Below are 25934 nucleotides of genomic sequence, written 5' to 3'. Positions count from 1 at the left end.
AACACACACACCCACCACAAACATATACAAAGAGGGCTTCACACCTGGACAGGAGAATAATAGAGCAAGGCTTAGCGCTGCTGCTCTGTAATCATTGTTACATGCTGCAGGATTTTCTTCGGGTCACATGCATGTGAACATGCACACACACACCAGCCTCCAACTGAATTCACGAACACGCATTTCCCCTAAGACGCTCAAACAAAGGGAGGAAAGTCGAAACCAAAATAATGAAATGGAGACAATATCACATCCTGGATTTCTAACCACCACTCCCTGCACTCTTTTGATTCACTCCACCGATCAGCTCTCTCTCCTTCCTGCCCCAACATCACATGTGAGGTTGTCGGAGGTCAACTGATTGTCAGCTACTTACTATATGACATCATGACCTTTGTTTTCTGACTGTTGATGATCAGTCACATCATGTAAAGTCTTTACTGTCATCAGTTTGATCTGATGCTTAAATTAAACAACAAGTACATGAAGGAAATGTTTCTAAAAACACAACACAAAAGTGCTTACAGCATGACTGGAGGCATACATGAAATTTATTTAAATGTGTCTGACCTGTAAACTGTCCAGGATGATGCGTAGGGACTGAACCTGTCTCCTGACGGCGTTGGAGAAGCGCTCGTACGTGGCAGCGTCATATTCACTCATATCAATCTCCTTCAACCTGAGATGGAAACAAACAGATTGAATAATATCCTTCACTTAGGTTTCACATGTTTCAGCCAAAGTATACAGTATGTTGTATGTTCTCATTTTCACAGGAGTAGCAGTGGGATCCTGAACCACCTGTAAACACCAGGAAGAATTCCAGGAACACATTTTATTTTATTTAGGGACAAATTATCAGAACTCAATGGATTCTTGAGTTGTTACCAAAAACGTTTTGGCAAAATGTCGACATGAAGCATTACATCACAGTTCACAGAAACAACCAAAACACACAATCTCAATACATAAGTACTAAAGCAACTACATTTAAAGTACATTTAAAGTAGACACTAAGTGCATTAAACATATTTTATGTAAAAAATGTACCAGTACTGCATTTCACTGGTCACCAACTAATAAAACACAATAATTTAACCACTAATGACCTCGATGCTGTTGAGTCTCTTGTTCCACATGTGGCTCTATAATAGAGTTCGTTGTTCAGTTTAATTTAACAAACTAATTACAACTTAAAATGCAGTAAAGCAGAACCAGCAACACACAGCGGACAGTGTGTTAAATATGGATCATTCCTGTGTGTCTGCATGTGTGTGTTCTCTCTGAAACACACCTGTGGACATGATAAGACAGGTGAAGGGTTCTCTGTGCCCCCCCCAAGCTGAACTTTGTAACTTGTATAATCCCACTGTGCAGGTACTTAAACATCACTGACACAAACACAGAGGCACAAAATCCTCCCAAGGTAAGGGTCACAAACCCAGTGTGTGTGTGTGTGTGTGTGTGTGTGTGTGAGAGAAAGAAAAGAGGGGGGGGGGTCTGCCAGGTGTTTGAAACTTCTGATGACAACCAGACCGTGACGTCCAACAAGATACAGAGGAGTGACTTCAAATGCAGGCAGGGATCGAAGGATGCGGGAGAGCCCCTGCCTTGTAACAAACCTGTGTGTGTGTGTGTGTGTGTGTGTGTGTGTGTACACTGTATCTGGTTGCATGCAAGCACAGTTGGATGGATCTACACTTATCTGTAGACTGTGCTGGCATCATCCATGCAATCAACAAGACTAAACACACACTCCCGCCTTCGCTCAGTCCCATCTGTCTGCACTGAGTGTCTGAATTAGGCTGAACTCCATCATCACACACACCTTCTTGATTTCCTTCTTTGGGTTCTTACTTTCTTCTGTGCATTGACACTTAACATCCGCTCATTTGACAGAGACGTGAACGCTACATAAGAAAGAACAGAGAATCGTTTAGCTTCCTTTTTCCTTTTTAATTTCACCTTTACATCCGTCTGTACGTCCTTACTTCACTCGATCGTGGACAGTATATATTTATTATTTTTCCTTTGTGGACGCCTGTGGTGTTAATGTTGTGGCTGGAGTTGCTCTCCACATACTGAAGGACATATCTCATGTGTGAAAAGGTCTTTTCACAGTTATAGTTTATAGATTCCCAGTCATCCAGGTGAGGTTATCTGGAGTCATGGCAACAGGATGTCTTTCTTATTGGTTGAATGTTTGATCTGTTCAGCTAATGTATACAACAGAGGTTAAACCTCAAACATGCGTCACCTTTGTCGCATTTTAAGTCTTCCTGAACAAACACTGGAGACTTGATTCAAGTTGATTTGTCTGGTGACCTAACAGGACGTGAGTGTTACTGTGAGTTCCTCTACAGCAGCAAAGCTGTTTGGAAACTGTCCGTCTGCTCCCATCCGCTCTCCGGCTGCGGTGCAGCTCATCTCGAATAACTTCTAGCTGCTGAATGTTCAGCACGTTGCTTTAATGTATTCCATTCATTTTTAGATACAGTAACTGGCCTTCATTCTTGTGGCACACTCACATTACAGCCCAGTTATTTTCAACCTGTCTGTTCATCTGCACCACGTCATGTCAGCCCACGAAGCAGCACACAGCCAAGTGGCTTCCTCCACACTCCTACAGTGTGTGTGTGTGTGTGTGTGTGTGTGTGTGCATATGGTGAGCAAACACTCTAGCCAGTGGCCGAAGCTATTTCCTTTAAATTCCTGAACCTTGACTTAAACAGGAGAGAGAAAGAGAGCGAACGACAAACACAGACTGTTTTGGCTCAAGGTGGAGACACACGCTGACATTTCACACACAACAACCACAAAAACAAGGAGTTCCACTGACACTCCCTACATGTGAACACATCGTAGTCCTTGCACCAACAAGACCAGCCTCTGCTGAGCCACATACGATGGTGAGCAAACGTGTTCTGTGTTTGTTCAACCTTGAATCTGTAAATTCCAAAGCATTCAATTAGAGAAACCGAAATGTTCAACGTGAATGACTTTGTTAAGAATGGATTTCCTCCTGTGTTTGTTCATATAAGTGTCGGACCTGCTGCTCATTGTGCCACTGTTATTTCTGACATTTAGGAAACTGAAAAAAGGATTGAATTCAATTACTTGTAGCCTGCAGGCACATACTGTAACTACCTTTTAGTATTTGATGACACCACCAGAAGAGAGAGAGAGAGAGTCTGACCGACTGTGAACATGTCACATGTTTCATGTTTTAGACATACCTAAACCTGTTATTGCATGTGTGTCAGGTCCTTAAGGGCTTATGGAAGAATCATATGCAGCAGTGATTGAAGCTAAATAAATAAGTGAGTGAGAAGCTACGGAAAAATCCTGTCGGCTTGTGACACCACAACAATAAAACAAACCAGCTTTCAGTGACATGTACTTGGAAACATGGTATCAGCGTGTAGCTACAAGATTTTCTCTGGGTTTAGTGAGAGACTGAGAAAACAGGAGGGAAGCTAACAGTGTCAAAGGAAACAGCAGAGGGGAGAAGAGGAGATACAAAAAACAAGAGAGAATAAAGTGGGAGCGGAGTCTCAGTGTGAAAGCAGCCAGTGTACGAGAAGGAAAAGAGGAGGGGGTGGGGCAGCAAAGAGAACGAGCCTGTTTGAAGCTAAAGTGAACAGAGGGAGCCTTCATGGCCGAGCTGGTGAAAGGGGTGCCCTCTCAATCCTAGAAACAAACACACACATGCGCACACACCTGCTCCACGTTACACACCTCACACACTTCTGTTCTGAGTAGTGAACATCGTCAGCACCCCTCCACACAGGGTGGGTTATCAGTGAATCGCTGATTTCTCTACCGTGCAGTTTCTCCTACCGACCTCTCTTTAAAAGCCTTTTCAGCCATTTCACGAGCTGCTCTGCGGACTTCTTCGGGAACTGCATCCTTCTCAGCCTGGGAAACCTGGTAGACTTTGTGTCCTGCATCCAGGCGATAGGGGCCCCCTTTGCCACCCAGCCCTGCCGTGTCTCTGCCTCCTACAGACAAGCATCTTATTAAAAAATTCATTATCATTATAATTTCTTATTAATAATGAGAGGGCAGTATATCATCACAGATTTCAATCAGCATTATAGGACAGATGGTAGCACTGGTTACCTGTGCCTCCCGCCCACTGGTTTCCTCCAACATGAGGAGCATTGGCGGGGTCGATCTTGCCATGTTTGGGGGCTGTGACATCCAGGTCGCTGTCCCGCTGGATGGTGATCTGAAAGAAGAGACGTTAAAATGGTCAGCTGCCTACCACACAGTTAAAGCATGAAGGAACAGACTTTGTGTCTCAGCACAGAAAAGCTTCTGTGTTTCTGTGCAGCAGGGTGATGGACAGGGTAAGAGCAGGGTGAGACACAGGCTGATGAAAGATATGGCTTTTTACGTCCATCTCAGTGGCACCATCTGAGCCAAAATCAGCACGCTGGCTCTCACACTGAGGCGAGGCGACCAGCCAGGGTCTGGCACGCATGAAGGAGCGAGGAGAAAAAGGGGTCGTTCAGTGGGAAACTAAGTGTATCCCCTGTAGTTTGGCTGCATTCTTACACACTCCAGGAATTTGAACGGTGTCTGTGGGAGATGAGGTTGCGCTGTAAACTTTGGGGGGCGGTTTTATTTTTCTTGCTGTTTTTGATTTGTGCTTGGTTTGTCATGGTCGGAGCAGTTGAACAGAGACTTATCCAAAGGGAGCAGCAGTCCAGCTGAGAAGGACCCTCCTCTCCCTCTGCTGACCCACTGTCCACACCTCAAGCTGACACAAACAGGGTGCAGCTCAGAGCTGCCGTTCTTAGTCTCACACCTACGTGAAGCTGCTCCATCAGCAGAGCTTTCTATATTTAGTGCAGATTAGGAGGATCAGTGTGATATAAACCATGTCAGATTATAAAGACGAGATAAAACTCAGTGTGGGAACCAGTTCACCGTCTACATCTATCATACACTGGACGTGTGATGGTTTGTTAGCTCAACACATGACACTGTTCATTCTAACATTTATGAAGGGAGCGTCCTCTGCATCTCTGTCTGCCAGTGTCCCCTGTAGCTTCACTAAAGCACTAAAACAATATCAATGATCCTGTTAGTCAGTGGTTTAGAATAAATCACCGACCATAAACATATCCCCAATATGTGGTTATCAACAAGTTGTGACAAATATGCAAATAAACAATTGAAGTAGAGTTCTCTTTTTTAACCATGATCTTCACAGAAAGGTACAGTAGCTGTTTACTGTAGACACTGACCACTTTATTAGGTACACTTATAGTTAATTGCAATCCATTACGACAGCTTTACACAAGGTGCTTGTGAATGGGTGTCAGCCATTACGTAAACAAGAACTTAAAGCTGGAAAACAAATGTATATATAGAATATTTGAGATCATTTAGCAGCGTGGCCTCATCATATCATCTGTAAACCTCAGTAACCAGAGAACCCTTGGTGCCATAGCTCTGTGGTGAGGTAAAGGGTCAGAGGTTTGAGCCACCTGCGTCACCACAGCCCACCTTCAGGAGCTCGTGTGACACACTCATACATTTGTGTCTGATTCATAAACCGCAGCACATAACGTTAAAAAAAAAAAACACAATCCAGGCTGCACACATGCTTGTTCTATGTGGGGACAGCAGGGTGTGCACCTGACGCATAGAGCTGTAGCTTTAAAGGCTTATCTGCACCAGCTCGACATATCAGCCTTGTGATCACTCTGTCAACACACAGTCTTTCTCCCTAACCTCGCAGCACCACCTCCAACAGCGCCAGGCGTCCGCTCGGCCTTGATGCTCAGTTTTTAGTGTCTTAGTGAAATGTGAAACAAGTTGAGCAGTCATGACGCTAGTTTTCTGGACACAGGCTTGTTTTACTAATCCACCGGTGTCATCACACCGTATAAAGATAAATACCTCCTGCTGATGTCAACATGCTGGAAATGGATCCTGCTCTGGCTCAGTCACATCCAGTCAAAGCGTGACTAACGCTCCACGTTGGGGTTTAGAAAAATGATGAGTGATGCTTTCAAACATGGGACCATTTTGGCTTTTAGAGCTGCAACAGTCAATTCATGTTCCTACTATGGTTGTGGAAGAAGTATGCATCATGCAGGGCTACATGATGATGTGGATGTGTGTGTGTCACATTACAGTGGTCCAGCAGGGATCCAGGCAAGAGGATCAGTTTGACTAACTCCATGAATCAGATAAGAGAAACTCACACAGTTATAGTGAGGTATGTGTCATTCTGATGTAATTAAGGCTCAGTTATACTGTACTTCTTCTTCTTCTTCTTCTGTTTCTGTATGTTTTTATAAAGGCTCCAACATCTAAAGGTTTTCTTTTACTTTTGGGAGACCTCCTTAATTATCTTGCAATGACGTAGTTGTGCAGTCGCATTAACAGAAGCTCAAATGAAAGAAGACCCCCATTAAAGGCTCCAGTGTGTCTGCTCAGACCATCTGCACCCTGTGAGTGGAAGTATAAGCACAAAGTCCTCAGTTCTCATTTTCAGATTAGCAAGCAGGTGTTTTCTTGAAACTTGGAGTTAACTACATTATCTCAATCTCAAAGTTGTTGCACCAGAAACTGACAATTTAACCAGGGGAGTTTTACATCCGTCCAGTTCATATGTTTATACTGTGAGTCGTAATATTTGAAGATTAGACTTGATTTCAAAAGTGTGAAAAAAGTGAAGTGTAAATATCTCAATTCAATCCTATAATGTGTGCCTTACTGTCAGTTCTCTGGTGGGTTATTACCTGTTATTACAAGCACAAAAGTCCAGTTGTGAACACTAAACTAAAGATGGCACCTTAAGGCCGAGGTTGAGAAACAGAAGTAAAGAAAGAGAGGCAAGGAGAACACTTTGTTTTTATGACTGTGGGAATCAATGTCTTTCTCCTCTTTCTTTTCTTCACGCAGTGTCTCTCTCCACAGTTCACGCCTCGTCTGTCACGATTAATAGTCTCATAAATTTCTGATTTTCCCTTAAGATGCCTAAAGACACAGTGAGTTTGTGTGTATGTGTGTGCAGTCACACATGTGCATGAGGCTGCTGTCTTTCTGGTATGTAAATGTGTGCCCCTGTGTGAACTTGGGTGCTGGCTACAGTGTGTGTATGTGAGTATAAATGCATGTCTGTACAGGAATGTTTGAACAAGTGTGTCTACAGCATATGAACATGTGAGCGATTTCATGCCTCAGTGTGAAATTGTCTTTATTTCTGTGAGTTTCTGAATCCAACATGTGCTGCTCATATGTGCAGGTGTTGAAGTGCTGAAATTCTTATTTGAAAAATAAGATAAAGAGTGTTTCGTGGTAACAGTTCAACCGTTAACATCTTATTTGTTCCAGCATCTTATTTGTAAAGTACACATGTTTAGGAAGGTTACGGTTAACTACTGCTGCTTGCAGATTGTGGCACACGTCTCTGTGGCACTACTGCAGACGATCTGAACTTAGATAAAGAATATATGTGCATGAGTGTAACTGATAAGCTAGCTCGAAAAGAAAAAGGTTGGCAGGGGGCCAATCAGAGCAGAATATGAGAAAAAAAGTCAAATATTGGCAGAAACAACCACACCACACAATTAGATGTCAGGTTTAGTGACTGGATGTATAAACATGACCTGCGATGATTGCAGAATTGGCACCAGAAGATTTAAAAAAGAACTCATACAGACGGGTGTCGATGGGTGTTTCCTGTGTTACTGTGTCTGTATTGATCATGTCACAATATCACACTGAGGCTAAAGACAGATTGTTGCATGTATTCACACTCACGATACATCACATCTAAAGACAACACAACAGTTAGAGTCAGTAAGAACTGCCTGGCCTTTCCTCACTACTCAGAACTCAAACGTCTTACTACACATTGATGCTGTTTACATGCAATCTTCCTTCACATATTAAAATCATATACATACGCAACAATGAAGAATTGTTACTGGGTTTGCTACAAGATTTTCAGAAAGTGATGTCAGGTGTGTGTGGCCAAAAACAACAGATCTGCACATGCACCTGTGCGCCGACGAGGAACTGAAGGCGCTTCATAAATGCAGAAGGAACATGTTTAGACCACGAGCAGAAAGTGTCTCAGTGGAAAACAACTGAATAACAGTGAATGTTTCAGTAAAGAGGCCAACATCAGCACTTACAGGTCCTGTAAGGTGTCCCCCCACATGAACTTATCAAACACCTAGGTGTAGTCACACACTCTGCATGGCCAGCAGAACATTTACACCGCTTGTATGTGTGCATTCATATATATCAGCTCATACCGAGGAGAGGTGTGCACACACTGCATATCTAGCAGTGGGCCTTCAAACAGGTATGTTTAAGTACACTAGAGCTACTGTTTGCAGTGTGCTAACACCAGGCACAGGGAGAGTCTGTCTAAGTCGGACCTACAGTGGACTCAAGGTGCCCCATCAAAGGACAAACAGACTGCTGAGGAATCCAGACCTGAAACAGGTTGTTTCTGTGTGAGTTGCAGATGTGCAGGTGTCTGTTTAAATTAACAGATACGTTCTCATTTGAAGGCCTTTACTTTCCAAATAAACTCAACTCTGATAAATCATCTTTGCACAGACATTCAAGATTCAAAAACCTTTATTAATCGCAGAGGGAAATTGTTTTGCCGTGTTAGTTCATGTACTGATCTACTGCTCATTCTCATTCCAGTGGGTGTTGAATATTTCTCTCACTATTTTGTCCACAAACCACAGATCTGCAGATGATGCATGCGACATTTTGAAGGCAACATTTCCTGAGAATCTGTCTGTCCCCGTGTGTACGTGGGCACCTTAACAATGCTGCCTCTGTATGCTGGTGCAAATGTTCTGACCCATACTAAGGGTCAAACCTATTGCATCATCAGCACAATGCCCGTCCATTCACAAACACCCACCCTGGCTACAGCTGGGTCATAAAGTCCGGGACTGGAAACATTCCAGTTAGCATGAAAACAGGAATCCTTGCTGCTAATGGACTCTGAAGAACACAGGATAGTTACTTTTAGAGTAGCACTGCCCCTCAGTGGTGCTTAGTGTAAATGCAGGCAGCAAGCATTTCTCTCCAACACCCTCTTCTCCTGTGAGATCATTTCTATTATGATATTTTCTGATTAAAATGTGATATTACCTGTATAGGTCTGCCATCCTCTGTCCCGATCATATTCCTCCATTCCATCAGTGATCGCTGCAGGGTGTCCAATCCTGTCTCCCAGAGCCGGACGTACCCTCCCATATCCACTGTGACCACACTTCCAGAGCCGAGAGCAGCTATTAGCACGTCAGACTCGGACACTTTAGACAACCAGCTGGTGTAGGGTGACACAGTCATCGACCTGCCAGTCACAAATACATGGGATAGTCACTACAAGAAAACATCAGAAGCTCATCACACTCTCACCGTTTCTACATGACATGTTTAGTTTTATAAAATATTTTCTCTCTGTAAATGAATAATGATTTTTTTATGTCCACATTAATCCAAATGTGGTAAAGACTTTACCCGGCACCATATAAGACCCTAATTACTAATGAATAAGCAGTTCATCATAAAATAACAATTCATTAAACTTGACAATGCAACACACTGACCGACCACTAGCTGGTGCTAGAGCATTTAAAAGTCAGTTTTCATAGCTCAGTTGTGTTTACCTTGGGACAGGAATATACTTCACTCTTTTGGAGTTCAGATCCGTCACCTCCAGGTACGCTGCTGTCATAGGAGGTGTCACATCTGAGTGACGAACAAGAAAACCAGCTTTTACACACTGGAATTAATTTCCTGGTCTGTAAACAAAATTCCTGTATGATGTGATCCTGTCTACCTTTTGGGTAAACCTCCTTAAGGGGCACCTTGTTTGGTGGAAGGGCTCGAACCACCTGATTGGCTGAAAGAAGGGTGACGCAGTTGTCCCGTTTGGGCGTGCTGGACCGAAGCCCACCTCTGAGGAACGTGTGAGCCCCGCCCTCGCCATTCTTCATCGCTGACAGGTTAACAGGCCTCTTAAAGCTGTAAACCTCGTTGGGAGACTGAACAAGAGAAGAAGTCAAGTGGAAAATATCATCACAGCTGAATTTACCCAAAGAACCAGTGCACGACAGCGGGTTTCACAGGAGCCAGAAAATGGTCATCACCATGAGGTCTGGGAAGCCGACGACAACTTGAGCGAAGGAGCCCGTGTCGACCAGTACGCGGTTTGGTGAAACAATCTTCTGGTCGAGAGCCGCACTGAGGTTCTCGTTGGGAAGCTGCTCACATGAGAGCATCTGGGGCACAGACACCTCAGCTGATGGGAGGGGAGTGAAAGGGGTGGGGGGGACACAAGCGAGGAAATGAATAATGAATTAAGAGAAAGACAGAGGATTAACACAAACACACTACATGTCTTCTTCCTCAGTGAAGTCCACTGAGGTATAATAGAAACTGGACTAAGGCTGGATTGGTGGTTAATACTTGTGACTTCACGTGGGTTCAGCTAAACCGAGCTCCTCTGGCCCACAGCAGAACACAGAGTCACATGAATGATTAATATTGATGGAACCGTGCATGGTTCACTTGACCAGCTGACAGATTTGCTAAGTGGCCCGGCCAAGGAAGACATATGGCAGCCTGGGGGAAACCAGTCTGTTTCTCTGTATGTCTGTTACCACGGTTGACATATTTCATTTAAAAAGTGCTGGAGAGCAGAGGGAAGTCCTTCTGGTTACATATACCTGAGCTGACGGAGTCCTCGCTGATGCTGTGGAGCTGACACACCTCTGAGTCCTCCGCTGCCATGTGCATGGGTTTGGTCAGCAGGAACTTCCTATTTGGTGGAACACACATTACATCTCGTTAGAATTCACTTCACAGGGACTTTGGGAGAGATTGAACATCCAACGCTCACTTGTTGGTGTGGCTCTCCACCAGGAGCCAGCGGTCCTCAGCCACGAGGAAGGCTGACTTCACTTTGATGGGGAGAGAGATGGAGTGAACCCGGCCCTCCAGCACATCCAGCACATCCAGCTGATTGCTGCAGACACAAGCAAGCAGAGAACTGGCTGACACCACTGCACAGCAAAGACTGTGTTGATAAACAGTGTTGTGAATAAACCAGTTTAAATAACAAGATCTCACCCGTCCTCCTCGTGGAAGAGCAGCCAGTTTTTGTGAGCAAACTCACGGCACATTTTATGTCCTCTCTGCAAACAACGAGCAACAGTGTGAACAATGTGTTCAGCTATTATTATTCACTCCTAAAAGTGTGATGTGCCACTTCACATTTCATCTCTGACCTGTTGTTCTTTACTGCTCCACCAGTTGGAGGTTCTGGTCGAGGGCTGATCACCGTCTGCCGACAACAGGAGCCTCCGCACGGCTCCGGTTACCAAGTCCAAATGGAGCACTGTGTTACTCTGGCAGAGAGACCCGAGGAAAGACAAAAAGAAAAACAGGACGATTAAAATAAAATGTTTAAATAAAATCATAAAATATGATTATACCTTCAATACTAAAATGGGTGAGAACTGGACAGTGCTCATGCACATTTGTGTTTGCTCCACTGGTTCCAGACAGCAGCAGTTAACAGTTTGGACAAACATGTAAATAACTAAAGCATCAAATTCTGTTTTCTTCTTTTTATACTACAGATAGAGCGACAGATAATCTGATAACCTGATGAGGTATATATTTATGCAGAAATAGATCAACTTCCTATCACCACTGTACATCAGTCACACTGCCACCTTTAAATTGGACTTTGACACATCTATAACTTGTTGCTCTACAGCCAAAGGAGGGTGCTGTTCTCCAAGTGGAGCCCTGTGGATCTGAGTGCTGATCTCCTGCCAACTCCAAATGATGTGAACCCTGCACTGCAAGTTAATGCAATTTAATTCAGGCAGACCAATTGTCTGTATGTGCTTCTGCATTTGTGCCTCTCAGCAGGATATCTCATCGCATGTGTGCGTGTGTGTATGTAGTGTGTTGAGTGAACTGTGCAAAGGGCCATTGTTGGTGACGCACTAGGCTCCTTCTTCAAATGAGTTTTATGAGAAGGAGCCACGGGGGAGCTGGCCTGAGCCCTGGCTGTCCTGCTTCAAATTAATGGTTTCCTTATGGACTACTATTCCTGACATATACAATTCTGTACTGAGCTATTCAGAGTAAGCAAACCCCATTTCCTGATTCTACACTGCCTTTAGAGGGAGTGTGCTGTGTGCAAGTGGATCCTGCAAAACAGGCCGGGGTCTCTCATCAGCTTGCTGCATGTGTAGTTGTATCTCTACATTTGTTTTGGCATGTTCTTGAATGCAGCATTTTTATGATCATTTTGGGGCGTTTAGTTTATGATATGTTTTTACAAGTTACAGTATGTGTGTGCATGCATTTATGTCTTGATGCTCTGCAGAATAGGTGTCAAGTGTGTGTTGACACTGACACTGTGGCTTCCCTGACTTCCCTGCAAGGCCAATGACCAGTGAATGAACTCCATGTTGTCTGGACCTCTTCATTTTTAGACAGATGTAACATGATCCATCACAACTGTATTTTTAGAAGTCCTCCTCTTGCCTAATATGCACCAGCTGTACAAGTGCTCTGGTTGGACAAATACCTAACATGCATTGTTCTTGTCTTACGCTCTGCTGTCATAGGCCAGGATCTAGAGGGATTCAGCAGCAAAACAACCGCTAACCACCAACCATTTTAAGGCACTACCAGACTCATCCACAGCTATTTTAAACCTGTGAGGAATCTGTGGTCGCCCTCTGAAAAAAGTTAAAATACCAGTGTTATACACACAGTTAGTGTGTGACTCTACACATGTGTTTTATCCCTGCTCAACTCAGCGGAGGAGCAGTGTTTTGATGGACCAGCCGTGTTGTTCATGCTTCTTCATTTGAAGCATGTGAATTTGGACTCACATGTTCACACAGGGATGAAGTGATAAACATTTCTTTATGTCCGCTGCAGAGAAAACTCACAGTTACTGGTGATGCTGTGCTTCTCTAGGAGAAGAAGGTTTGCAAGTGGTGTTTGTTAGATCACAGTGTTAGCAAGCTAATATTATACCATAGGCTTGTGTGGTATGTGACAGCAACAAGTTTCCTTATTCTAAAAGAATAGAATAGACAGTACCATATGGGGAATTCAGCATAATCAACATCCTGTGCACTGATTCAACTGTGACAGTCAGATTTTCCCCTGAGCATTAAGAAAAAGGTCATAACACTGAATCTAATTCAATCTAATCAGTGTGATTGATTAGTCATACGAGCTTATCTTTGTGTGTATGAGTGTGTTTGTGCCAACCTGCTCCTCGTGCAGCACCACCTGTCCATCCAGAGGACTCCCGAGGGGAGCAACAGTGACAAAGGGCTGCCAGATGCCACTGATGGTCCTGGGGAAGACATCGTACAGCTCCATACATTGGATTGTGTCCCCGCGCTCCTTCATGGAGTACAGGGACACTGGGTTACATGTGGCCACATACAGCACATCTGCACGACAGAGGGAACGTAGGACTTAAGTTAACTGATTCTACAGTGCAACATCTTTCACAGCCATTTGCTTTATGTAAAGAACTCTATATACTTCTTCTAGTAACCCATAGAGTGATTATATTAGCTATCAACAACACAACATGGCGCCCCTGAAGCAGTCGCTCTGCTCTTTTACAGTTGTACATAGTTCATTTTTTATCATTTCAGCACATTTCCCTATTTTTTTTTTAATTATTTATTAATTAGTTTTTATCTTTTTTTGCTGCTTGTATATTTTTGACATTCATTGGGCACAGAAAAAGGAAGAATTTCATTGTACAGGGAAACATGTTTTCCTCACTGCACTTGACAAATTGAATCTTATTTTAAGAGTGGGCAATTATTATTCATCCTGTTGATGTTTACTAGATGAATTACTTCTTAAAGGGACTTAATGTTGATTTTAAATATTTCCTGACAACAGACAACATAACAAACATTAAAGATAATCTATACATTTATCAATTTGTCATTTATGAAATCAAATGATAACTGACAAAGGTCGAATAGACAGAAACTCAGTGCTCCAGTCTAAAACAGAGTGTGTGTAAGTATTTCCACATTGGCATAAATCAAATCAAGTTATTCATGTAGCCTAATATCACAATTGTGCAATCTGTACAACATCTGACAGGAGCTGAATGGTAAAAAGAAAAACTCCCTAAAACAATCTTTTAATGGGGAAACGTGGAGACAAACAGAGGAGAGACCCAGTGTGTCAGGACATGCGGTAAATGTCTTTTTTCAGCCTTTATTAAAAGTGCACTGAGCTCACTCTACAGCTGTCACTAAAATGTGTAAACCTTAAGTCATTCCTTTGTTATATACACTTGTTCCTCTAAAATAGCTCTAAATGAAAAATGTGTTTGTGTGTGTTTGTACCATCTTTGGTGGTGACATCGCAGATAATGTTGACTTCGTTCATGGGAATCTGCCAGTGGGCTTTCTCTTCGCTGAAACTCAAAGCCCTGCTTTCCTGTCGATTACAGGGGGAACTCTGAACACGCAGGAACACGGGGCCCTGGACACACGACACACACAGTTAGAGCAGCAAACACACACACAGAATTTAAAACCACTGTTTGTTTTTAGGGTTGAAACTTTGAGTAACTACGTCACCATAGTTGGACTCGGATCAGAAAGCTGCATGATTATGTTTAAATAGTTTCTTCTTTGCACAGAAAGGCAGCTGTGATCATGTTAAACTCTAAAATACAGCATCTCAAACCACCTCTGCAGCAAAATCGACATGATCAGTCGAATCAGTCACAGCTTCAGCCATTAACGGAGCACGGCCACCTGACACAGAAGCTTTTAACAAACCAATATGTTCCTGCGTGAGTTTTGGTTGCGTGTTTACCTTGATGTCTATGGGCCGAGTCTCAGTGGGACAGAGCAGTTTGCGCCGAGCGTTGCCACCTTGGTTGATGGTCCAGTACCCTGTCATTTTAACAGCTGGCAAGGGCAACCTAAAGATTGAAAGTCACATGATGACAACTACTGCTAAGACTGGGAAAACTCTGATTTCCTGTGTTAGAAATGTATCAGACTTGCATGTGTTTCCATGCATTTGTGTTTGTCTGATGGACCTATTGGCACACATCTTGCACTTTTCTCATTTGAATTTAAGTATGGTGTCACCGTCACAGTTCTAATTGAAATTTAAATGAACACATGTCTTATGAGGGACTCAAGATGGCCGCTGGATTCTGAGTAGAACTGCACAACCCCACGTTCCTTACAGAAGATAACGCTGAAGCATGTGAGATTGTTCGACTTGTTGTGTCTGGCCTATTTTTACTGGCATTTCAATGAATCATAGCTGGATTGTGGCCACAATCTTATTGGCTGCAGGTGGTGTGAAAGATTTACCGCAGCCACACAACAGAGAAATGCAAAAAAATCCCGTTAGCGGATGAACGGCCCCACATAAGTATTTCTAATAATGGAAACACAGTTAAACTGTTTCTTATTATCCATGTCCAACCTCAAGAGACACAAAAGACTCAAAGCAAGCACAGACATAAAGAAAGAGTTCAGCCAGTTACATAATAGTTGAAGGAACATACTTGTTTCTGCTCCATTCTCAAGAGTTTACTTGAGAGGTTTATCAAACTGAATTTCAAAACATGATCAAAATGGTCAAAATAAAACCACAGGAGACAGAAGAAACAAATATCTTCCTTTATTTTCATTACACATCTGCACATAAAGAGACAATGTAAGGAATATTATTATCTTTCACTTCAATGAAAAGTGAGGTAATGTGAGTGATGAGTCATTAATTTAACACTTCACAGAGCAACGAGGAGACTTCACAGAAGCCGCAAAGTGTAAAAGTCTAAGACGGGTTCTGGTCACTGACCTGCCGACACTGAATAATAAAAAGCTTTTCCTGCATTTTTGTCGTCCACTTATTAGACTAAATGTATTTTTGCCTTTTCAGATGTACACACAAAGACGTCAAGTAATGCCAAGGTCACATTCTGTCCACTGCTTCACTCCAGCCCCTTCCTGACTGTCTTTGTGCACGACTCAGTTACTGTATTCTGTATTGTGTGTTGTGTGTTTTGTCATGAAAGCGTCTTGTGCTCCTGATGCCTTACTCCTTAGCCAGTTTGACAGAGGTGGGCTTGGCCCCGATGGGAATCCCATGCTTGTGCAGCGCTTCGATCAGGACCTCCCGCATGTCTTTGTTGTACGAATCAAAGTCGAAGACGTTTCGCACGACATTGGCCAAACCCTCACCAGGGAATTTCTGTTGGGATGTGAAAAGAAATAAAGAGAGATTAAACAAGGTAGAGATGAAGAAAGGAAGTGGGTCAGAAACCTCTAAGCACTGAAAAGGTGCAATAATCACCTGAACACAGTTATTGATACACGGTGCTACAACAGAGGTTCGATATTCAGCCTGAATAAGAGTTTAATGAACATAACTGAGACGCCTCACACTAGCAGCAATCGGTCTACAGTCCTGGTGTAATTGAATGTTTGTTCACATTAAAACAAACATTATTCATCATTATTGTTACTGGGACCGTTACTGCACTCCCAGAACTACGTACACGTATTTACACCACTCGGCCGATAAACTGCAGCCTCACTCCAACTGCTCGGACATAGTTTGACTGTTGCTCTTTATCGGGTTGTATTGATCTGGGTTCAAAGTTACCACAAAGTTGCAATTATGACCGAAATGTGAAATGTAATTAGATCCTACACGGGCTACCGCCTTGAAAGAAGCAATTTAGACATTGACTAAATTATCCTGTATCTGCTGCACTGCTGCAGGAGTCAATAGTGGTATTAGCTGAAGATAAAAGTTGGTGGTCAGTGGGGAAATCAGACAAAGGTTTGTCCCTGTGCACTGGATTATTGATCTACAGCAGCCCCAGCTAATCAAATCTCTAAGGACTATTCCTCTGGTCTTTTGTCATGTTTTTTATTTGTCTCTGAGCTAAACACCGTGTAGATTTCTAAAAACCACTAAAGAGACAGGAGAACCTGCCGACCCTGAAGGTGTGCATGCTGCTGAGTGTATGAGGAACAAACTGTCTGTGTAACATGTTCTCTAAAACGTTCTTCTGTTCTCCAATAACAAAAACACAATGGCAATCATTTAACTCAGATTTAATCCAAATCAGGACAAGGGAGTGAAACATGACCATAATTGCTGTCAGCTAACTGCTACGCTGTGTGGATGTTTAGTTGTGGATGCCTGTGGGTGCAGGGAGACATAATGAGGGTCAGGTTGCTCTGACACCCACTTGGGAGACACTAACGCATTCTTTGAGAGGACAGATAATGTGATGCATGACATGATGAGTTAATATGTGAGTCTCTCCTCCTCAGTCGTCTTCAGTTCTTCTCACTTAGACTTAGAGAAAAAAAAAAAGGTAAAGTACTGTTGCTGTTTAAGGATATATGTAGTAGTGTAGTTGGTTTAAACTGGAGTGTGTGTGTGTGTTACTTGATAGGATGGGATAGCAGAAGTAGCTGGATTGTTGACAAGGTCACAAATTCCCAGTTAATACGAGGGCACCCATCTGAAGACCCACACACAAGCCTGCACTCTCACAGTCCATGTGACATTCATTAGTCAGACAGGTTTCAACCAGAGGAGCTGCTAAGAAGTGGCTATTGAGATTTGTGGACCTCGACAGTAAAGATGTCGGACAACTGAGCAGCTGACGAAACAAGACTCTGGACCAGCCTCTGTAGCTGGACAGATATAACGCTGAGATAAGGTCAAGTCGTGCTGCCAAGTATCTGCTTGGGTGACGATAGGATTCAAGAATGTTTCAAGGGTGAGTTAGATGAAAGTGATAATTACTAGTAGCAGTAGTGGGTGTAAATAAAGCAGTCAGTGGTAAGTCAGCAGAGATGGCCACTGCAGCTTAGGCCAGAATAAAGGTAGTTCAGTTTAGGACTAGACAATGACATGGCCCATAGTGAGGTCCATCAGATGTATGATGGCATGGCCTGATACTCACTGTGGGGCCCAGTAATTGGTCAAAACATCATTTAACTTGCATGTAACAGTATTACTATTGTTTTATTGTGTCTTCTTCTTACCTGTAGGTGTTTGACGATGTTGACCACCTCTCGTGTGGAATATGGGTAGGTAATGGTGCCCTGGTCGGCCATGGACCTCAGCTCTCCAAAGGCAGCCACCAGTTTCTGCAGAGTGGCATCAGGAACGTCAGGGCCGTACTGTTTCAGCATAGCCAGCTCCGCCTGGGGCTTTGGATTGTCCACAGCATGGCAGCTAAAGATATCACCTGTTCAACAGATAATATGTCGTCATCCTTTCTTGTAACTTTACTAAAATACATTTCTGCTCATCTTTCTGTGTGGTCACACGGGTCTACAAAACAAACAGAAAACTACTGATCAATAAATTAACTCCTTTAGTATGATGAGGATATTGTGTGTGTGTGTGTGTACCTAGAGCTCCAAAAAAGTCGTTGCCCAGAAAAGGAAAGCCCGGTCTGTTAGCCAGGACAAGCATCCTGAAGTCTGGGTGCATGACTATGGTGTTTGGCCTCCTCTTGGCTTCTCGTGGATCTTTGGAGGAGAGTGAGTTTATGTTACTTCAGGATATGACAAGAAAAACAAAGCCACCAAGTCAATCACTTATATTTTTCATTTCTGTGTCTGTACCTGCCTCTGCTCACGTTTTAATTCTCAAGGTTTTGATTTGATTTGTGTGAGGGAATCTTGTGTGTGCTGTGAGCGTCCTGATAGCATCAGGAGCTGTGTCATTATTGTTTATACTGTACGAAGTCTCAAGGTTGTGTTTACATTCCTCCAGGAGGAGGAGCCTCTCGGAAACAAAGAAGTCATCAGCAGCTACCCGATTGCGTAGGACTACATGGAAAAACGACACGCTTGCAGTCTACCGTGATCCAAAATCTACTGGTGTCTGTCCATAAAGGCTTTTATCCTAAGCCTCCTTAGTGGTCTGCATCTGATGTTTCACTTGTGTTTGTGTAGGACATCCAATCCTCAGCTCATCCATTTAATGGTCCTACTTCTGTCTGCACGTTGTAACTGGGACATGTCTACTGTCAGGGTGTTAAACCATGCATGTGAATGTGAACGCGTGTTTACCTGAGATGATTCTGCGTCCGTCGGCCAGAATCATCTCCCCGCTCTCCACCAGGGTTTTCAGGATGCAGGTGACGTTAGTGGGAGCCTTGTCGGCTTCATCAATCACCAATATGTGACCCAGTTTCACTGCCTTCACCTGCGTGCACACGCAAACACAACATTTGTGTAAAAATTAAGAATGAAAAGGTAAAACATTTATCTGCTGGCTGTTGGTTAAAAACAGGAAATGACGAGCACATTACAAAGACAGTTACAGAGCAGTGAGCGACCTATGTGTCAATCTCACTTGATGAAAACAATAATTTATTTAAGTGACGGAAAGAAAAGCAAAGATGAATGAATTCCAGTGGAGCAAACTGGGATTTTTGCCTTTAAAAGGCCACACACACACACACACACACACACACACGTCACTTTTTCTGACCCTCATCTAGACCTCATCATTTTTCAGGCCTATAGAGAATGCAAACTAGAGTTTCTTCTTTTCTGGGCCAGTGTGGATCATGTGATACTGCTAAGTATAAATTTCTTAGCAGCCCAGATTTTTTCCTTTGGGCTTTTCAGTGCAGACTGTCCCTTACCCTCCTGTTACTTGAACAGCACAACCGCAGCCTTTATCCATATTATTGGAACACAGATTATTTCAAATCTTCTGTAAATGTGTGCATAACTGCCTGATTTAACACAGAAAACAACCTGGTGCAGGTTCAGGGTTGTGGGATGTTCAGAGATATTATGACACAGTTTATCAGTATCAGCTTATTTGCATAATATCAAAAGGAAGAAATCTGAATAAAAAGCTACATAAAATTTTTTTAACAGGTTGAAGCAGTGAAATATTCACAAAAGATCACAATCATCATCATCATCATCATCATCATCATCATCATCATCATCACAGTTTTGTATTTCAGAAGCAAATTACCTACATTCATGTTTGATCTGTGCAAATCAGAATCTATAACAATGTTATATAACATGTTCTCAGAGAATAACCTTTAGGATTATGTGCTAATGTTACTGGGAACTGTGACTGAAACTGTATAAAACAGGAGTTGTGTGATTACACCTGTGTTTTTCCTGCTGTTACAAGTCCAAATGTTTGCTGTGAGCCAGAGCAAATCAGTCTGGCTGCTGCATGCTTGTATGAATGTGCTGCTCTCTTTACACACTGGACACATCTACAGACGCACAGAGCAGGATATGTTTGATGACTCTTATCTAGTCGGTGTAAGCACCAGCGTAAAACTTGATTTCTGTGTTTCAGTGTCACTCCCTCATGTACTGTAGACAACTGAACCTTTTCAACTGGAGAAATGTAAGAAAAGGCCACATGGTGGTTTGTGGTGTTTTAAAATACTTCGTTATTTTCGTTATTTTTCATAAGTAAGTGTGTGTGTGTGTGTGTGTGTGTGTGTGTGTGTGTGTGTGTGTGTGTGTGTGTGTGTGTTTCTAACTGACCAGAGGCGAGTCCTCGTACATGATGATGCCATCTTGGACTGAGGGCTGCAGGGTCAAGGTCTGGACGGTTGTATCTCTGGAGGAGCAAGTGTTTGAATTCATTAGGACAGATACCCAAGATATACCCCTGCAGGTTGTGTTTACGTTTTGCTCACATTAATTCTCTTTGTAGCTAAAGCTCATCGTCTATAACTCAGGTTTTCATAGAGGACGTTTTAAAAACAGTGGACATTTAATTTTTCCATGACATTTATACGCCCACACAACCAAAACCTGTTTCCTGCAACAACATGCTGTTCACTGTGGTCTACAGTAAACCTCCCAAGTGATGTCCAAAATTATCACTGCCTCTATTTCTGAACATCTCCCTCTATAAGCCACCTACAGTACCATTCTCTCCTCGACAGTGACCCAGGAGCTGTCCTAGTTTCTCTTCTGGCTGGCTGCATCTGAGCCGCATCTCTATAGGCTTTCAGTCACAGGCTCCCAAAAGCCACATGCACAGATCTTCCTGCCTCTGCCCTGGTCTAATATTAGCTGCTGCTATGCTAGTTAACCAGGCCACATCCACACTCAGCTCCGCTTTGACTTTCACAAGACTTTGAGAAACCACACATGCACAGAGAGAAGAGAAATCTGTTGTGTCTAAATTTAGATGTGCTCTTGATATTATGACCATAAATTCAATCTCACTGCACACAATCATAAAACGAACTTCATCTTTATTTTTTCTTCAGTTCTACAACATACTGATGCTGTGATGAGCTTAGATGTGCAGGTCTGGCCTAGTGTCCCTGACGTGTGATTAAGTATTTAGATGAGGCGTGAACCTGAGTTAACTCCATCAATTAGTTCTTTAATATGGGCATGTGAAGATCTTGTTCTGGTGAAGGATGACCTAATTTACAGAGGAATAAAAATAGCTTTGACAGCCATAGATGGGAGAAAATACTGGCTGTGCTGCTCACATCACACTTGATAGAGCTGCTTTGTTCTAACTTATTATTATTATTCAAGTTATTCAAGACACACAAAGAAAAGCATTTTAATTTGACAGCGATAGCAGATACAGGCTTGGAAATCAAAATGCAGTAAAACCAAGATGAGGTGTTTTAACAACACTAAGACCTGAACTTTGACACGAAAATAACAAAGGTTCCTTGATAAGTGGAAATGAACTAGATAAGTTTTACTGTGGGAAATGATCCACTCTTAAATACTTCAGTATGTGAATCCATGCCTTTGTTAACTGGTGTGACCCTGTTCACACAGCAGAACTTCAAATAAACATCAGCTTGGACGGATTATAGCTCATTCCTGCCTAGAGAACAGCTTCAACTTAGAAATGTTGGCTGGCTTCCTGCCTGAAACTGGTGAACTGCCTGCTTCAGCTCCTTCCACAACATTTCTATATGGTTAAGTTCTGGACTTTGGCTCAGTCATTCCAAAATAGTGGTGTTGGAGTGTTCTGATCAGTTCATAGCTGATGAAGCCTTTAAGGTCTGCAGAAAGCTGCTTTGATCGAGGCATGACACACTTCTACAAACCCGTGTTGTTAATTAGGACTGCTAATTGCATCATCACATCCACACATCTCACTTTGACCATCATAATCATCATTATTTATGTCATTTTGTCAAACTGTCTTTACTTTTACTCTTCAGCTGTTACAAGACAAAACAGCTTCCCTTTGCGATGAATAAAGCTTTTTTTAATGTGGAAGATCAGATTTTGAATTTTAAACCTCCCAGACTCACGTGAGTCATCCCAGTGACTGAAACACCTGACTCTACAAAACTTTAACTCACGACAAAACTGAATTAAATAAATATTTGATACTAGATGAAGATATTCAGGGAATTCAGAGGCCAGATTGGAAAACCTCTGTCAAAAGATCTGATGTTTAGCAGAACTGGGTAGATATTCTCTAAAGCAGTGCCTGGAGAAGCTCAAAAATGTTTAAACAGAACAATAAAAGAGTGACTGACACTTCCTCCTAATGTGCCTCCTCTTGTTCTAGCTTGACAAGTACTTATTAATAAAACCTGTAGTAGAGTGGGAGCTAATGTGACACTTAGGTGACACTTAGAGGAAATACACGCTGTAACAACACACTGACTCTTCTCACCTGTGGAGCTGTAGATATTCTCTGGGCCTGTTCAGAAGGTGCAGGAACCGGTCCACTATCTTATTTTTACCCACACCCTGGGAAGGGAACAGAACCAAGTAGAATCATTAAATGAAATGAATCAGTGTTTCAGAAACATAAGCTGTAAAGAGATTCATGTGTCTATTCCATCTGCTAAGACGGAGAGCCGAGTCTGTTGCTCAGTTCTCTGGGACTCCCACAGAGCCATCTCTCCTGCTTGGTCTGGGAGACATCCAGTTAACCACTGACAGGTCCGGATGTCTCAGCTTCGCCCATGCATGGTCACACACTCAAATGCAAATTGGTCGAGTCTAGCTCACACGCTCATGCACATATATTAATGCAAAAACACATACGGGCAACCTCCTCCGGGCTGTCAGTGCACCATGTCCTCTTTCACCCTTCCTCCTCTCTCTAGCCCTAAACCCTGCCCATTAAGACAGACTCTGGGGCACAGAGTGTCCCCGAGGAAGTGCTGCATGCATCCCAATGTGAACATAAAGGGCTGGGGGGAGCTTGTTTCATAACTCTGCCCTCCACGCTCTATCAGAGCTGACATGTGGCCTACTTCACTTCACATTAATATAGAGAGCGTAACTGGACTTCTGTGGATGAAGGCTTCTCCGACTATGATTGGTTGCAACGAGACAGCTGACTTAAGATTATGATGTATGTAAGGGTGCATCACTCACCTGGTTGCCCACTAAAAGAAGATGCTCTCCTAGTAGAAAGTCTTTCAACATGTCCTCCATCACCATCATGTGCTGCAGAGATTTAAACAATCATTGAACTGACACAAGCTCACAAGTTATAAATGTTATAAACCGTGATCTGTGTTCGATGATTGAATTGAGCTGAAAATCACATTTATTTCTGTGTAAAACTGGGGGGTGACTTCTTTTCACAACTGTGCTTCTACTGTGAAGACAGAAAACAAGTCCTTGAAAATCTAGATCACCCTCCTTGCTCCGTCTCATCCCATCTCACCACTCTTGCTTCCTTATTTCAGTCTCTAATATATCATGCAGAGAAAAAGGGCAGAATGAGGACAGAGGAAGAAAAATCTGGGTCACACAGCATCATCACTGTTGCCAAGGGGATGTCAGAGTGTCCTTAGCTGGTACACTGCGATTCAGTCACAACAGGCCAATGAGACAGGAATCAGACACGAGAAACCCAATGTTGAAGTAAACAAAAACACTGTACACACACAAACTCAAGGTTTACAAGGTGTTTAATATTAGCGGTGAACACATTAGTCCATCTAGCTGCTCTGGCAGCTGCTGAGAACTAGATACAAGAACTAGAGCTCTGCCCATGTTCACACCTACAGTACACGCACACCGGGACAATGACTGCATGAAGTCGTATTTTTGATTGATAGTTTTATTTTTTGGTGATTGGTGATTTCTTGCTTCATTTTACCCCAAACTCTGAAGCACAAGGCTGAGGTCAATAAAAATAAATCAATTAATGAATACATAAAATCACTGCTGATTTCTTCATACAGAGCCAACATGAAAACTACTTTGTCCTCCTGGCAGAGCTGTGGTTACATCAGTGTATGTCTGGTTGTGAACAGGTGTGTATTTACCTGGGGATTATCGTAGAAGAGCACGTCTGGAACCTTCATTTTCACACTGGGGTTGTAGATGGGAGTGGACACGTTTCCAATAGTCAACACATTGTCCTTTACCGTACCTGCACACATAAACCACAGACGGTCTTAAATCAAACATTTCTCTTCTTAGCAACTCCACTGAGCTTCAACAGAACCTACTGTTCCTTCTACTGCCACCCACACTTTTGACCCTGCAGACCTTCGCTTGCTTCTTTAACTTCTGGACATGAGTTACGTAACTCTAGCTTTTAATATATGCGTCAGATGAATCATGTTCTTTCAAATTTCACTTCTAATCAACAGCACAAGATATTTATTTAGCAGAGAATGTTTTTTTTATTTTTTTTAAATATTTGTATAATGTTCACGTATGAATTCATTATAATTTATTAGACTATTTATCAATTCAAACTTTAATTACTTTCATATTTCTGTAAAATATACAGATCTGATTGACTGTTCCTCTGCATACATGTGATCCATTCCTTTTTTATATTTAGGCTGCTACTTCAGAGTTTGATAAACACTGGGCCTTGACTGATTTAATGAGGAATCCGCTGAACATGTTTTCACAAGTGATAAAAATACTACTGCAGGATAAATGAATAACAGATCTGACGAGCTACCAGCCATCATGCACTGATAATGAAACTAATCACACACAATCAAATCGACTTTTTTAATCATGATTGTGTCTCAGCTCAGCTCTCTACAAATATCCATTTACCTGTAACTGTAATGACTGCACACCTGACTCAGAGAGAACAAGTCTTGATTTGAAAAGGCTAAGCTGTGCATGGTTTCCAAGTACTGTGACTTTATTAATAATTAATAATCTTAGTTTCATTAGTGCATGAGACATTTTCCAAGCAGCAGGCTGTGTGTGTGTCATGAATGTTTAATGGATGTGTTCAATAAAGACATGAAATATTATAACTGTTTGTGCGTTACTTTGATAACATAGTGTTTTTCTATAGTTGTGACTTTGATAAAGATCATATCACATTTTATTACTAAAAGGTTCACTTACTTTTTCTTTAGAAACAGTAGTAGTTAAATACACTGACTGAAACTTACAGTTGACATCACGAGTGTGTTCTGCAGGCTCTGCTGGGTCCTGTATGGAGCAGTTGGCAAGGTTTTTTTCAAGAGAGGCACGAGCCAGGCTGGGCAGGAACCTGTGACACACGTAGCGTCAACACCTGTCTGTTGTATGGCTCTGTCACCGAGTAATCAATTTGCATCTGTTTGGACTTACCTTGAGAGACAAGCCTTGTTGACAGCGTGAGTGATGCTCTCCTCGGGATACTGAGAGAGACGGCGACAGATCCTTAGCAACTGTCTGGTGGAGAGAGAGGAGGCCAGAGACTGTGCCTGCAGATGCATAACATACACAGATAAAGGATTTAGATCTCACACAGGTAAACGCACTGGTCAGAGTGGGTGCAAACGCACTTACTGTGGGATCGTTTGTCTTGCGCAGACTGTGTGTGAGGTGTAATAGTTGCTCTGCTGCTTCCTTTGGGACATTTGGAGTCTGAAAAGGAAAAAG

The 25934-nt window shown here is 42.7% G+C and overlaps 1 protein-coding gene across 1 annotated transcript in view; it reads right to left on the bottom strand.

Annotated features, from left to right (window-relative positions):
* Positions 1 to 25934, bottom strand: part of vwa8 (von Willebrand factor A domain containing 8) — a 50497-nt gene that overhangs the window by 7256 nt on the left and 17307 nt on the right. Inside the window, exons 16-40 of the mRNA XM_026375985.1 lie at positions 25842 to 25919; positions 25641 to 25756; positions 25460 to 25560; positions 24356 to 24462; positions 23454 to 23525; positions 22741 to 22817; positions 20613 to 20688; positions 19152 to 19287; positions 18486 to 18605; positions 18114 to 18319; positions 16145 to 16296; positions 14899 to 15007; positions 14421 to 14559; positions 13309 to 13496; positions 11292 to 11411; positions 11134 to 11198; positions 10904 to 11029; positions 10731 to 10822; positions 10152 to 10303; positions 9842 to 10046; positions 9669 to 9750; positions 9148 to 9352; positions 4123 to 4231; positions 3845 to 4001; positions 571 to 679 (exon numbers count right to left, since the gene is read on the bottom strand). Of these exons, the coding sequence (XP_026231770.1) occupies positions 571 to 679; positions 3845 to 4001; positions 4123 to 4231; positions 9148 to 9352; positions 9669 to 9750; positions 9842 to 10046; positions 10152 to 10303; positions 10731 to 10822; positions 10904 to 11029; positions 11134 to 11198; positions 11292 to 11411; positions 13309 to 13496; positions 14421 to 14559; positions 14899 to 15007; positions 16145 to 16296; positions 18114 to 18319; positions 18486 to 18605; positions 19152 to 19287; positions 20613 to 20688; positions 22741 to 22817; positions 23454 to 23525; positions 24356 to 24462; positions 25460 to 25560; positions 25641 to 25756; positions 25842 to 25919 (3099 nt within the window). The remainder of the gene's footprint in view (positions 1 to 570; positions 680 to 3844; positions 4002 to 4122; positions 4232 to 9147; positions 9353 to 9668; positions 9751 to 9841; positions 10047 to 10151; positions 10304 to 10730; positions 10823 to 10903; positions 11030 to 11133; positions 11199 to 11291; positions 11412 to 13308; positions 13497 to 14420; positions 14560 to 14898; positions 15008 to 16144; positions 16297 to 18113; positions 18320 to 18485; positions 18606 to 19151; positions 19288 to 20612; positions 20689 to 22740; positions 22818 to 23453; positions 23526 to 24355; positions 24463 to 25459; positions 25561 to 25640; positions 25757 to 25841; positions 25920 to 25934) is intronic.

This window comes from Anabas testudineus, chromosome 21 (assembly GCF_900324465.2).
Source record: "Anabas testudineus chromosome 21, fAnaTes1.2, whole genome shotgun sequence".
NCBI lineage: Eukaryota > Metazoa > Chordata > Actinopteri > Anabantiformes > Anabantidae > Anabas > Anabas testudineus.
Note: the sequence above shows the minus strand (reverse complement) of the source record. Positions and strands in the feature narration are given on the sequence as shown.